Source organism: Terrapene carolina, unplaced genomic scaffold, assembly GCF_002925995.2.
Source record: "Terrapene carolina triunguis isolate 2854851 unplaced genomic scaffold, T_m_triunguis-2.0 Scaffold131, whole genome shotgun sequence".
Taxonomy (NCBI): Eukaryota; Metazoa; Chordata; order Testudines; family Emydidae; genus Terrapene; species Terrapene triunguis.
The window spans coordinates 28,688,204-28,704,246 of record NW_020664482.1 but is presented as its reverse complement, the minus strand read 5'-3'; the positions used below and the strand labels follow the sequence as shown (position 1 = coordinate 28,704,246).

Sequence of the window (16,043 nt, the reverse complement as noted above, 5' to 3'; positions counted from 1 at the left end):
GGCACTTTACAGTGCTGCAACTTTCTCACTCAGGGGTGTGAAAAAAAGACCCCCCTGAATGCTGCAAGTTAGTGCTGTAAAGTGGCAGTGTAGACAGTGCACCAGTGCTGGGAGCTACTCCCCTCGTGGAGGTGGTGTTTTTTTGTTTTTGTTTTTTGTTTTTTAATAGCGCTGGGAGAGCTGCGCCGGTGTGGGGACTCCCAGCGCTGGTGCCGCGACTACACAGCCACGTTAAAGTGCTGCTGTGGCGGCGCTTTAACTTTGCTAGTGAAGACATGCCCTCAGTTTGTGTTTGAAGCTAACTATTGTAGTTTCTTCTTCCTGCTTTAGAAGAACCTGAAAGAATAGCTGTAAGTGGTGTGAACTGCCCCATTCCTTTCAATTAGTGCTGACTCAAAGGAATGATGCTCAAAGGAATCTAGCAGTGAAGAGTACCTGTTGAGTGGGGAGTAGAGTCTAGAGAACGTGCATAGTCATATTTTAAACGTCTACCTAATCTGCCATAAGTGATGTCTCATGTAGGCAGAGTATTTAGTAGAACTCTACCACCATTTATCAACTTCGATTCCTGGGCTGAAGTATAGTGAAAATAACTTTATTTTCAAATAACTCAGGGTCTGTATCAGTGAGGTAGACGCTTCTGAGCATCCCATAAAGCTTCAGGCAGTATCACATAGGAAATGCTGATATCAAGTCATCTAGGAGAGAGGCTGGTGACAAGATTCCACAAAGAGATGCTAATAGCATTTGCAAAGACAAAATGCTGTGTAATGTAACAATAAATAAATAAATTCTGTGGCTATGTTCTGTAAGTTCCTTAGGATAATATTGAAAAACCTCTTATTGACACTGAAATTTTGTATTTGATATTTTAGCATGAATGTGTAAAGGCTTAATCTAAAAAGATGTGAGCCTTTTTGGCTAAATTGTATGGCACTGACATAGTAACTCTCTTATTCTACTTAATACACGCACTTTATAAACCGTTAACTGTTAATAAACATTATTTTATAGGCTTGCCTGAATCTATCATTGCATCTGCATGCTCAAGAAGTGGCCAGAGGGTTCTACATGTTGACTCGTAAGTTACTCCAGTGATATACTTCATTGATCATTTAAGTGTTCGGAAATAGATTAAAATCTCTAACTTGAACTGATTCTATGATTCTAAAATATGTAGCCAAAGTTACTGTTGTAAATCTGCTTTTTGGGGGTGGGGGGCGAATGGGAGGGAAAGCTTTGTGAGAATCTCAACATGAACCATTACCCAGCTACATATCTTATGGGGCAAAAGATAGTGTCTGGATTCAAGTACAAGTTGCTGAACTGAGTACAAATGTAGGTGCCTAAACTTAGACACTAAGGGCTTGTATACACACAAACTGCTACAGTGGCATTGTCTCAGCTGTGCTGCTGTAGCACTTCAGTGAAGATGCTACCTACGCCAATGGATTCTCCCACTGGCGTAGGTAATCCATCTCCCCGAGGGGTGGTAGCTAGGTCAATGGGAGAATTCTCCTTTCGACCTAGCGTTGTCTACACTGGTGGTTGTTTGGTTTAACTGCATCGCTCACGGTTGTGAACCTTTCACACCGCTGAGTGACATAGTTAAACTGACCTAATTTCCTAGTGTATACCAGGCCTTAAATTAAAGTGACTTGGTTTTCAGAGTGCTGAGCATAGGTTGCTGCTGTTGACTTTATTGGGAGTTGAGTGCCCAGCCTGTAACGCCAGGTCCCATTTTTAGGTGACTACCATTAGATACTCAAGCTGGAAAACTTTTTGTTCAGACTATCCTGAAAACTCTCTACATCGAGTTGCCTTTTTTTTTTTTTTTTTTTTTTTAACCTTTCATCCACTTTTTTAATCACTCTCCACTTGGCCTCTGTCAAGGCTGATTCCCCACTCTGGTGCTTCCAGTGCAGAAGGTGGGGGCCCACAAGATCTCTAAAAATTAATACTTGCCACTCCAGGCTTGTATTAAACTCCCAAGGTTACAGCTTTTCTCTGACCTTGGATTGGTAGATGCTGCCGCCACCCAAGTGCAAAACCCCTTTGAGAGCCCAGAAAGGCGCACTTGGGAATTTCTTCCTGTGGGGTACCCTCAAGCCCTTTCACCTCCCATCCCCTGGGAAGAGCTGAGAAGAAAAATAAAGGAAATCAGTTGTTGCCACCAGCTAATTAAACAACATGTGCACAAACCTCTTAGAACACACAAATCCAATATTTTTTGCGGATACAGACTAACACAGCTGCTTCTTTGAAACAAATCCAATCCTGTTCTTAAAAAAAGGTAAATTTTATTAATAAAAAAAAATACATCTGGGACTTAGGCTTTTGCTAGATTAAAAAAAAAACAATTACAAGGATCAAGTATGAAGAATAGCTCTCTTGAGGTCCAGCTTAAAGGTTACAAGCAAAACAAAAGCACCTGGGGTTAGCACAGAGGAATCCACAAGTCATAAAGAAATAAAAGGGATAATCTTAATCGCGTCTTCCTAAACATTTCCTGATCTACTTACATATCTGGATTTTTAAATGAGTAGTTTCTAGGTATGATACTGATAATTTTTCATACCTGGCCCAAGCTTCTCACCGCATAACTGCTCCATGTCTGCCTCTCCCCGAGAACAACAACAGACAAATAAAAGGGGAGTCTTGTTTCAATTTTAAAAAGTTCTAGCCTTCCCATTGGCTCTTTTGGCTGGGTGCCCGCTCGCTTCCTTTTACCTATGCATAGCAGTGAGACTTTTTAACCCTTTACAGGTAAAGCAATTAGAGAACAGCTACTAAGAGGGATTTTATAGCTAACTGACTGGCTGGGTTCATAAAAGGGAGCTCTCCTTCCCCCCTCTTCATTTATCACAGCCTCCCTAGCTTGGTCTTGACCAGGCCCTAGTTTCCAGCCTTCTGTTGTTGCTTTACAGTTTTTTCTCTCTTCCCTGCTGTCATTTGTTCAAGAGCTTCCAAGTGTCATGAATTTATTGAGATACGTGTTTGGCAGCCCTGCTGCCTGCAGTTCAGCTTCACTCTTATAGAAGGTATAATTCCACCTGTGGCCACTGAAGGCTGCTTGGGAGGCAGGCTTCCAGTGGATTGTCTGTTCTAGATCGGTGATGAGCTTGGTATGAAAACCTAAGTATCTGAACGCCTTCTGATAGTACATTAAGCAACATGACTATGACTAACATCTGTTGTATGTGTTCCCTCATCCTCTGCCCACCAGTATTGCTTGTCCTGCTTGGGTTCATCTTCAGCCAGCTGTTTATCCATGAGCTAATCTCATGCAAGCAGTAGGCCATTTTGGTGGTAGTGGTGAGGTGGTAGGTGGTGAAGGATAGGTAGAGCTATGTATTATCAGCATATTACTGGCATTGAGTCTGTCGTCTGACCAGTTCATCTAGTTGCTGCACGTACATGTTGAAAAGAATTAGAGAATTGATCCTTGTGTGACTTCACAAGTGAGGGGTCTGGTAGGAGAGATGTAGTTTCCCATCACTACTTGTTGGTATGTCCCTTTAGAAAAGACTCAGATTGTTTTAGTGTATTACCCTTGCTCCTTGCACCTCTTTCTGGTGAGACAGCAGTATCTCATGGTTGACAGTGTTGCATGCTGCAGAGAGGTCCCGGGGGATGATATCCATTGACAGGAGATCATCCAAAAGTGCCACTAAAATGATTTCAGTTCTGCTTCTGCTTCAGTTCTGCTTCTCCTTTGAGTCTTAAGAGTGCATGTGGTTCACATTTGCAAACTTTTTCTCTGCAACCATTAGGGCTAGATGTGTGGGTTTTTTTTTTTTTTTTTTAAATGAAAGCTGAGATTCTCATGCAATGTGATTCCAGCAGTTGGGGTTTGAAGAAAATACTAAAAATTATGAAAACTCATAGGAGTTGGTCAGCTGGTGGGAACAAAAGGTGAGGGAGCTCAGTATTAGCACATGCCCTGGCTCCACACTGTGCACCCTAACCCCCAGCAAGACCCTTTGTATCTGCAGCCAGACCTGTGCCCCCCAAAAGACCCACTGCTTCATAGCCAGACCCCAGCTCTGTCTCCCAGAAACCTCAGCCAGATTCCAGTCCTTTTCCCTCCAGGGAGACCACAGCCATGAGTTCCCCAGCTACCAGGGCCCAGACAAAAACCAGCACCCACCCAGCTACTTCAGTTCATCAGACATCCCAGCACTCCATCCAGCTACCCGAGGCAACACTGAGATATTTGAGCCTTCCCAGTTACCTGAGACCTTCCAGCACTCACCTAATTTAGCAGTCCCAGACATCTGCCAGCACCTCCACCTAACCCAGCACTTTAGATACTTATTTTCCTCCCTTCATGCCCTAGCCATGTAGCTGCCAAGCTTTGTACAGCTCCCTGTCCTCGTCCTCCCCCCTGCCCATAGCTGGTTGGAGAAGTGTATATTGTCCATAAAACCAACATTTATAGTCATATGCAAATTATATGAAAATATTCAAAATTAGTTTATTAAACATGCCAAAACTGTCACATGGAGATGCACAAAAGTTGCCTCAGTCAGGTCTGGAAGTAGCAGCAAAAAGGGACTGTACAGTGCAGTGAGGGGAAATGGGGCACTTCATGAACAGAATAGGGTTGTTTAGCAGTGGGAGGTGATGTGCATCAAGCTGGCCCTTGCTATGGTGACCAGAAATCATCCCCCAGGGTATCCCAAAAACTCTGGGAACTGGCCAGTTCCTAAATTGGTTAATCCTAAAGTGTTTTACATCCTAAAATTATGGGACATCACAGTTCAATACTTCAGGCTCCAAGTTTAATGTAATTTGAAATTGAGTTGAGTGGAGAATGTCCTGTAGATTGGAAATATCTTTTTCTTTAAGAATCTTTAACTACATCATCAAGAAACATGTAGTAGAGAATCTGCAACAGCACCAGCAAAGAGGGCGTAGAATCCTAAGAGGTGCTGAATCCTGCAAATCTCATTACTGTGCATGAGGCATCCATAAAGACTTTAAACAGGAGCCATGTTAATTACAAACAGTACTTGGAACATGGAAAAATGCAACGTTTGAAGAATAGTAAAATGCTAAATTTGTAGGGGAATACAGTATGTATTTTAAAAAATAAACTTGACCATTAATAGGCACCTTTTAAGACCTAGAATTACTAAATTATAATCAGTTAATTTAGACTTTAGATTCACCTCCCACAGTAACACAATATTATGAATTTACTATTCTGTTCTTTGTTGAATTTGATAATTGCTTCTCATCTTATTTCTCCAACTTTAGTATATAGGGTCTATTAAGCTATGTAATAATAGCTGGCTACTGTAGCTTCGATTTAGAGTATTCATGTCTTTTTGGTAATGGTAAAAGACCTGCAAATTACAGCCTACAATCTCACAGAGGTAGGCAGCAATTAGAACTGTGGAACGCAGATTTTTATTACTGTTTCCTTAATTGTGTTTAGTTACATTCATACATGCTTTTGCTTTCATTTTAACGATGAAAATGAGAATTTCCACATCTAATGATACTATTCTGCTGTGGATTAAATCTTCCAAATCTTGTACAGGCTATAGGCTTGCCAGGTCACAATGCATCATAAACTAGAATTCATATATTCGGGGGAAGGGGAATATGACATGTTTATACTGTACAAAAAAATTAATAGGCAAATTTTACAATGGTCATCTGGTCATCTGCTATTTAATCTTAAAAATATTAAGCACTACTGTAAAAAGCTATTGTCAAGGGCATTTTAGATTTTATTTGGGAGGAGTTATAGTACTGCTAAACTTTTCAAGATTTTTTCTGACTTGAAATAATAGGAATGTTCTTATTTTATTCTGGTGAAATATTCTATGATCTTCATTTTTAGATGAATTTACACATTATTTAATCTTATTCAAATAACCAATCCAAATCTGCTATTTTCAAAATGTTGTGTTTTATATCTTGGGTTATTGTCTTTAGGATTATGGATTAAATTATTTCTAAAAATGAGAATTTGAGCCTACTGAAATGCTTATTTGTATCATAGACATTCATCATAATAGTGTATATCTGCCTTTCTCTGCAAATGTTTAAAGAAGTTAGTTATAAAATATGGAATAGGTGTAAGTAAAATTTTGAAGTATATTGTGTGTGTTGCTTGCATTCATTACCATGTGTTGATCATTGTACCAATTTTAATCTCCAACCACTGTTTGTATTGATCATACTATACCGCATAGGTGATAATGGTAGATGGTTCTGAAGTGGTCCATTATAAAATCCTAAGTACTAGCCTCTGTTGATTTATAAACACTGTCCAAGCATCACCATCAACGGCAGCTAATCTTATTTAAAATAGTCATGTCATTGCAGTGTTGCCATAAATTCCTGTAGACAGATTTTAAACTCAAGTTAGCTTCTGCCAAAATGTAATTGAAGGAGCCCTATTTCTGTGTGCCAGCTATCTGTCTCAATAAATGTAAAATCTGTGGTTCTTTTCAGAGAGCTACATTTACTGTAGATATTAATGAGCTGTTGACATGTGAAATTTCAAGGATAGATGTTAAGTGATTTAGAAAAGTAATTTGCAATTTAAAATTAGGAGATCGGCCTTTAGTTTAAACTTGAAGTTGCTAAAGGGAGGTATATCAAGACTAAAAGTTGATTACTTTGTGCACTGAATGCAGCTCCCACAATAAATGTTCATGCATATGGGACTTTTTTTCTTAGCATGTGCTGTGTTCTATTTTTATTGTACCCCTGCTTATTTTATGTTTATTTTTTTTATCATGTTGGGGTGGATGGTGGAGATAGTTTTCCCCCCTCAAGTCTTCTTTCTTCATATCAGCTTTGTTTCTATTTAGTTTCTGGAATGAAGATTCAATTTAAATTGTTCCCTTGTCTTTCACAGAAAGGCTTATCTAAAATTTCAGAGGGTTTTTTTATATTCCTTTTCACCACTTCACACTCTGCAGATAAGATGCTGCTTCTCCTCCTGTTGAGTTTTAGAGGTAGTTCTAAAGCTGTCAGTCAAGGGTAGGTAAAGGAAGATACCAAAAATATTCTGCCTTTGTAAAGGGCCTGTGGTAGTCATCTCAAATGCTCCTGTTTTGTTTGTTTCAGTGACTCTGGGCATATTAGCAGTATTAGTTACTTTAAATTCTTTTTGGAGAGCTTCTCTTTTTTTTTTTTTTTTTTTTTTTTTTTTACAGAGCAAAGAGAAATATCAGACTATTCACTGAACTCTTAAAGAGCTGTCTTCTCTACCTCCGCCTAAACAATAAATTGTGTAGCTCAAAAGCTTGTTTCTTTCCTCAACAGAAGTTGGTCCAATAAAAGATATTACCTCACCCACCGTGTCTCTCTAAAGAATAAGTGTCAGTCAAGCACATGCAGGAACTCCTTCCTCAATATATTACATTAGTTTCTTTCTCCTTTGTTTGCCCCTCTGTCTAGACTTAGGTCTTATTCTATCTCTCTGATATGTCCTCCTGCATGTTTCTTAAACTAAACAAGTTACCTGTTTTTTGACCCACGTGTTTAGCTGAAGTTTAATGCGCTGCTGGTTGTTTCTGTTAAGAGGAATTTATGATAGTCATATTTTGATGTAATGCTGTTTCTTTTTTTTTAAAAAGAAAAAGGTACAAAGTCCTGTTTCCCTGAACACAGGAGGATTCAAACAGCAGGAGTCAGTTTCTTTGCTCATACTTTCAAGCCCCTTTCCAGGCAGTACTCTACCCAAAAGTTTTCTGTCAACTTTTTTCCAAGGTCATGCTACAAATCCTTCTCTGGCCTAAGGGTTTCTTGCTGCCCACTCTCTCAGCTTCTGTGGTTTTTCTGCTCATTCTTTCACAGATGTACAAACCTACACAAAACAATAGCCAGCAAAACCCCTACACCTGTGCCTTGCAGGTGCCTTTGTTTTAGATGGTGACATGCACCTGTTTTGGAGGTGAAGGGCCCTATTATTTTAGCTTTTTTATTCTATAAAGGAGCGCAAGGGCTTCTTACAACTCTTAAATTAATGGCAATCGATGTACCCCCTACTTTTAAAGAAGTTTAATCCAACCCCCACCAGTAACAGAAAATTAATTTTTCTCCCTACTATCTCCAATACTTCTGAAAACACTGCTATCCTTCCTTTTCAAGCACAAAACTTGAGAACTCTGACTCTTCACATCTGAGGCTCTGAGCTTATGCCAAATCTTGTTGCTTCTCTGTTTGTTATATTTCTAAAATCTACCCTTTCCCCCTTGTTCCCAATGCTTAAAATCCTGCTTCATGCCCTCATTCTTTCACCTGTAACATTACTCTTTTTAGACTCCTGCACTCTCGCCTCTCCTTTTTGCAACACATCCAACATTCTGCACCTAAAATTCTTTCCTGCCACTGTGAGGATGAAAGGTGTGTGACGCGATCATTCATTGACTTCCTGAATCTTTCCACATAAAATTCAACCCTCTCATCCTCACATCTAATGCTCTGCCTTTGAATTCTGCTAGGCATGGTGTCCCTAGCCTCTGTTTGCTAGAAGCTGGGAATGGGCGACAAGAAATGGATCACTTGATGATTACCTGTTCTGTTCATTCCCACTAGGGCACCTGGCATTGGCCACTGTCGGAAGACAGGATACTGGGCTAGATGGACCTTCGGTCTGACCCAATATGGTTTTTCTTATGTTCATTGTATTTCCCATCAGATTCCTCCATGCCACAATTTGCGCCGTCCTCTTTTGACATGTTGTTGTTCTTCTGTCTCTGCTTCCCGCCTTCATCTTCATTCACTTTTCTCTTTGCTCCAGGTGTCAAGTACTCAGTGTCCTCTCTCCTTAAAATTCCTATTTTATATGAGCACCCAAAGTGTGGTAGGCCCCTGTACACTTCTGCCATCTGAATCTCTACAGTTTGTCCTGCCTCTTTATCTAAATTTATCAGAACGGGTAAGATTTATAATAAAATACAACTCACATTATTTGTGTTTGTTAACTCCTATCCTTCCTCTTTACCCTTGCACTTATGTGAAGTTATGAAGCTAATAAATATTTAATAGTAAACTAGAAAGGGAAAAGGACCCTTCAGTAATGCATTGGTCTTTTGATTCCTATCCAAGAAAAGTGAGGAAATTGGTTCTCTGGGTCAAAAGATTTAATTCAAACATTTTTTAACCTTGATAATTAAGACTAAATGGCAAGAGTTTTACCGAAAGAAGTGAAGAGTGGTTATGGTTAATTTTTTCTCTTGGGAGCCAAGAAAGGAGCCTGTCGTTCTATTTAACTGTGTTTTGGAGCATGTAACTACAGCAGAATGGGAACTAATAAACACAAGAGTTTTAACAGGTAATGCATGAAATAAGTCATTTTGTAATCAGCTCCTTAAAATCAATGTGGCAGTAGCTTCCCTTGCAGAAGACAGCTATTTTGATGGAAGGAGACTTTTTTTTCCCTGAGAAATCAAATAAAGGATAGACACATACAGGCAGCTCTCAGGAGAAATCATGAAGCATCAGCAGCTTTGACTTGTTTTACCACAGCTATTATGGCATGACATTCAGAAAGGCAGCCAGCCTAACAGAGACATATTCTACAAAAGATGTTACCTGCTGCTGCTTTTGTATTGCGTGCATTCATAGGTGCTCTGAGCCATCTCCGGGAATGACGCTGCTTGGTGTTACCTTTAGATTGAGGCACAGGAAAGCTGATCAGCAGGAAATCGTTTACATTCTCAATGGGAATGTTTTGGTCTGGGATTTGTTAAACTGTTCATATAGACCCTAGATAAAATGGCAGTTGGCAGACCAAGAAAATATCCTACACATGGTTTAGCAGATGAGAAAGTTCAAACCCTTTCCAGAGCCAACGCATTCCTTTGCCAGGCTTGATTACCTAGAATTTACAGAAGATATTCTGGGTTTTTCTACTAGTACATCATGGCTTCAGATTCAGGAGTTTGAAGACCAGACTTTTGTTCAGATTGTCCATTAGCCTCAGACAGCAATTTCGTTTGACTACTTTTGAAGGCTTTACCCAGAACTCCAGATTCCATAGTAGAAGCTGTGAGCAAATGACACTCAGACAACAGATGAAATTGGTTCTAGAAGTAGTTATTCCAGTCTTCAATTTTGTATGAGCAAATTAAATCTGTAACAACAAAATATACGTTGAAACAAGCAGGTAGTATATCTGTAATATTTCAGGTCCATATCCGGAAGATAATGGGGAAGTCTGTACAATATTAGAATAAGTTCAATTATCAATCCATCTTTTTTTGTAGTCTGCTAGGACAGCTGTAAAAGGGGAAGATTCTAGTCCTTGAGAATTTAAGAATTGGATTGGACCTCTGGCATTGCTCAATCAACACTAATCCCAGAGAATGTCCTAATTTTGATTGCTCTACAGAATAATACATGAATATCTCAATCTGATATGATCGTTTCTTAAATTTATTAAAATCCTGATAGTTAATTCTCTTCCCTTCAAACTGTCTCCCTCTTCATGGGTTTTTATCAAGAACTTTGCTATCTTTGGCACAGCTGAGATTACATCCCTACCTGTGTCTGGACAACATTCTTTTCAGAGTATTCTGAGGGAAGAATTGACAGAGGTTTCCACTACCACATAATGCAAGTCATATACAGATACACCTCTACCCCGATATAACGCTGTCCTTGGGAGCCAAAAAATCTTACCATGTTATAGGTGAAACCGCATTATATTGAACTTGCTTTGATCTGCCGGAGCGCGCAGCCCCTACCCCCCCCCCCCGGAGCGCTGCTTTACCGCGTTATATTCGAATTCGTGTTATATCGGGTCGCGTTATATCGGGGTAGAGGTGTATATTATAAATTCTGAAAGGAGCATATTCATGCTTTTAGAAAAGATCCAGACTTTAGGTGATAGGGCATTAGTCTTTCCTCTGATATGTCTTTCCCAAGCTATCGTGATTCATGTAGAAATATTAGCATGCATACTTAAAGAAATCATACACTCCTTTGAACATTGTTTGGTGGACCATAAGAGACCATTATAGAGACTTTTGCTTAAAAATAAAATGCACAGTACTAGCAATAAAAAGATAAAGCTTTATCTTAGTTTTAGACATGTCAAAGGTGTACACTACTGACAAAGATATGAGAAAGATTAGACCACTGCTGTCAATTTTTCACAGAATGTCCCATCATTTTATTACAGCATGTTAATACTGCAAGTTCTTCTTGCTGAAAATGTGTTTAAAATAAAGGACACTTAAAGTTAGATTAGTTTTAAATTTAGGAAGGCCAGTCTTGCTCAGTTTTAGATAGGGTTTTTTTGCACAGTTTTTGTGACCGCTGCCTTTGCTTGTTCTGACAGCCAGACTGCGTTCCATATTCAGGGAAACTTACAGCTAAGGTGGCAGGTTCCCTTGGCAAAATAAATCTTGGTGGCTACATTTTTTTTATAATCCAAGAAGAGGCAGATTAAATCATTTTCAGGGTTTGGATTTGTTTCTGTGGTATCTCAGGAAAGAACAAAACAAAATTAACGAGTTTCTCTGCACCATTGGAAATGTGTATGGGGGGGGGGGGCATACTTGATTGATAACTTGATAAAGGACTGAGATCTGAGTCAAACTGCTTCTTGATGGACTGAATCAAGTATACATCTTTCACTCTCATGTTCTATTGATTCCAGATAATAAATGCTCTTAAATTTTCACTTTTTTAGCGCTTTCTATGAATATGAATTCTCTCTCTACCCCAGTGAGGCAAATAAAATATTTGCTCCCTTTTACAGATATTTTGGCTTTCCTGGTAGGTGCTAATGGTGACAGCACTGCAGCTCTTCCCTCTTGTTAAAATGAAAACGGTGGTGGAATTGTACAGCACTGTAAGGTCTCTTAGAGAAAAGTCCACTTGGACCATAAAATCTTAAACTTCAGATTCTGTTAAATGAGGCCAACTTTAATTCAGTGATAGCAGGATTTTCTGTTATCTTGAGGGAAAATGTCCTATTTATGTTCCTTACTATTTCCCTGAAGTAACTGAAGGACTTTTTTAGGTCAGTTTCTAGTCATGAACAATTAGACATTGTTTAGCAGACATCTGTCTTTCATGTGTTAACTAAGCAACATAGTAGAGCATCACCCTCTGGTTCTACAAAGAGACTGATATTCTCAATAAAGTCTTTGTCAGTACATATAACTTGTGAAAAACATCCTCCTTTAAACACATGAGTTGAACTTAAACCCTCATCTTAAACTTTTCCATTTCCGAATTCAGTCTAGGAGGAATTGTATGATTTTATTACCTCTGGTGTAAAATGCAACCTGCCTTTTTTCTTATCTTTCTGAAAAGTTTAAATAATTATTACTCAGTGTTTTTAAGCTTCTATTATAGAATTTTTTAAAATACCCCTCCATGGGGGGGGGGGGGGGGAAAAAAAAAAATGAATAAGGGGTGATTAAAGAAACAGACTTCAGTTCAGGTTTCTATGGGTAGTTTCCCCTATGCATGATTTAACAATTGTGGCAATATTCTAAGTCAAACGCTATCTTTCTTCCCAAACGTGAATCTTTAATTTATAATGTAACTTTACGGGTCCATTGAAGAACGCATTCTGGCTTTGGTCACTTTTGAAAAGTCCCAACACGCTTTAGATAATTGGTATTAGTGTTAAATCCTGTGACGTAGCATGTTTTATTATAGGTGTGGTAGAATCCTTTCATTTTATCAGTATGCTTACTTTTATGGGAAGGAAGCAAGAAAGCAACATTTAAATTTTACTTAATCTCTTATTCATATAATGGAAAAGCTCACTAGTTAGTGTGATGTTTAGGGAAGTGTCAATAGGAAAAACTTAAAAAGGGAAGCCAGAGGACCAACTGCTTAAAAGGAAAAAAGCACAACTGTTTACTTACTTTTTTGTGCTGAAATTAGTAAATTGACAACTTCTTTTCAAGTGGGAAAGAGCAAGAATATTGGAGAGCATTCAATGAGATGTGACAAATCAGCAGAAATTGGCTCTTTTGGCTCAGAATATAGAATATGTAATTCTGTTAATAAAAATAATTTTCATGAAGTTCTGCACAGTCCCATAAGCAGCATTATAGGTATCCAGTAGCTATATTTTTGGTTTTTTTCAACCAAGCTTCATTTTTTTCTTTGCAGGAGAAATTACTATGGAGGAAACTGGGCCAGTTTTAGCTTTTCAGGATTATTGTCCTGGATTAAGGAAAACCAGGTAAGAAACTAGAATGACTTTTTTCTTTCTCTCTTGTCAGGTTTCTAGTACAGTAACTCCTCACTTAGTCATCCTGGTTAATGTTGTTTCTGTTTCGATGTTACATTGCTGATCAATTAGGGAACATGCTCATTTAAAGTTGTGTAATGCTCCCTTCTAAGGTCTTGGCAGCCGCCTGCTTTGTCTACTGCTTGCAGGAAGAGCAGCCCCTTGCAGCTAGCTGCTGGGGGCTTGGAACCAGGGTGGACCGGCAGCCCCCTATCAACTCCCCCTATAAGCTCCCCGCTCCCCTAAATTCCCTGTGCAGCAGCTGCCTGCAGTTCAGCTGTGTCCCTCCCCCCACTGCCATGTGCTGCTCCTGCCGTCTGCCTTGGAGCTGCTCCCCGAGACTCCTGTTGCTTTGCTGGGGGTAGGGAAGGAAGATCTGGGCTAATGTCAGTGTGTCCCCCTGCTCCTGCACCCCACTTACCCCATCTTCCATAGAGCAGGGCTCAGGACAGAGGGAGCTTGCAGCAGCTTCGGTCTCAGCAAGCTGATGTAATTAACAAGGCAGTGTACTTAAGGGAAATGTGCATATCTCCCTCCATTCCTGCTGCCTTGCAGAGTGAGAGAGTTAACCCTTGAGGGCTCAGCTAATTGCTAGTTCATCATTTAGCAATAAGGGAAATACCCACCCTCTGACTCCTCCACCTCAACCAAGCTTCACAATCATCATCACTGTGTACCAGTATTAAATTTTGTTTAAAACTTATACACTGTGTGTGTGTGTGTGTGTGTGTGTCTATATATAGATAGATAGTCTTTTGTTTGGTGAAAAAAATTTCCCTGGGACCTAACCCCCTCACTTACATTAATTCTTATGGGGAAATTGGATTCGCTTAACATTGTTTCGCTTAAAGTCGCATTTTTCAGGAACAGAACTACAACATGAGCATTGACCTGCTAAACCCAGGGTTGTGAGTTCAATCCTTGAGGGGGCCATTTAGGGAACTGGGGTAAAAATCTGTCTGGGGATTGGTCCTGCTTTGAGCAGGGGGTTGGACTAGAAGACCTCCTGAGGTCCCTTCCAACCCTGATATTCTATGATTCTATGATTAAGTGAGGAGTTACTGTATTCTATTTTTTGTGAAAAAATACATACATAACAAATAACTTAGGAAGTGTCTAGTACTCTTTGGGTATTACATATTTAATAAATATTAAAGCCAGCAAAACTGAACTACCATGCATCTCATTTTTATACATGGACGAAACTGGAACATTTTATTTAAAATAGATAACTCCTAAACAGCAGTGCAAGTAGGGCGATCTGTTACACCACGCCATACCAGTAAGATATTTAAAGCTGATACGGTGTACCAGAAAGACACAAGAGGAGCAGAATATGGGACCGCTGGGTGGCCCAAAACTGGCAACTCCTCTGGCGCAGCTGTACTGCCCTCAGCCCTTCCACGCAGGGTCTCCTCCATCTGTACAGCAGCCCCGCTGGAGGACAGGGCTGGGAGGCGGGGCTGGGGGCAGTACAGCCGTGCCAGAGGAGCTGACGATGTTCTGCTCCTTTCCCCGCTGTGGTTCCTGGGAGAGCCCTGAACTGCAGGGCTCTCCCGGGGACTGCAGCGGGGAAAGGAGCAGAACATGGGGCCACCGGGGGCCCCACACTGGCAACTCCTCTGGTAGAGCCATCCAGCAGCCCCACATTCTGCTCCTTTCACCAATGCAGTTCCGAAGCTCTGGCGCAGTGGGAGGAGGACAGAGCCTTCCCCCCCCCCCAAGGTAAGGGGGGGTGGATCATGGGGAGGGGACGGGGAGAGCATGGGGGCCCCAGGCTGGGGGCGGGGAGGACTCTTGTGGAGGATCACGTGAGGAGGTCATGTGCCCCCCGTTAGCTGTCTTCCCCCCCCACACCCGCCCCCCATACCAGTAAGAAATGGATTCCACTTCCACCACTGCTCCTGAACTAAACTACATCTGGTAATCTCAGTATTATAATTGTTAATTATAATACGCATTGTCAAAAAAGGCATCTCTGAAGTATATCTTAAAATAAGATAGTACTGTTTTATATGAGTATAAATGAGACCATACAGCCACATAATAGGTATACTTTATTAAATGAGCTTTTATAGTCTTCACCCATCATGGATATATTCTGAATTCATTTTATCTGTTTGTAAGAAGTGTTCTGTTTCCATTTCACTGTCATTACTGGATAAAAATACTAATTTGCACTTCTATGGAACATTCCAACTGAGGATCTCAAAGCACTTTATGGATACTAATGAGTTATGCGTCACATCACTACAGTGAAGAAAAGTGTTATCAGTATTTTACAGAATATCAGAACTATTTTATATGCTTGCATAGCTTGAAACCGGACTATGTTAATGCTCACTATAAGACTTTTAGTGTGCTCCAACAGGGTCTGCACGGGCTAGTTAGTGTGCAACACGTTACCACGGATTAAAATTTTACACCCCTCTGATGCGGACAAAACCACCATGTAGACAAGCTGTGGCAGAGCTAAGAATACAATCCACATCTGCTTTTGTGGGATCATGTGGGAACATAGCTCTTTATGCTCATTCTGTATCCTGTGTGTGTATGTGAGAGATATATGCACACACACCTCTACCCTGAAATAACGTGACCCGATATAACACGAATTTGGATATAACGCGGTAAAGTAGTGCTCCATGGGGGCGGGGTTGCGCACTCCGGCCAATCAAATCAAGTTTGATATAATGCGGTTTCACCTATAACGCGGTAAGATTTTTTTTTGGCTCCCGAGGACAGCGTTATATCGGGGTAGAGGGGTGTGTGTGTGTGTGTGTGTGTGTGTGTGTGTGTGTGTGTGTGTGTG

General features: G+C 40.3%; 1 protein-coding gene across 1 annotated transcript in view; it reads left to right on the top strand.

Annotated features, from left to right (window-relative positions):
• Window positions 1–16,043, top strand: part of CHM (CHM Rab escort protein) — a 48,093-nt gene that overhangs the window by 24,861 nt on the left and 7,189 nt on the right. Inside the window, exons 2-3 of the mRNA XM_026653001.1 lie at window positions 1,015–1,081; window positions 13,111–13,183. Of these exons, the coding sequence (XP_026508786.1) occupies window positions 1,015–1,081; window positions 13,111–13,183 (140 nt within the window). The remainder of the gene's footprint in view (window positions 1–1,014; window positions 1,082–13,110; window positions 13,184–16,043) is intronic.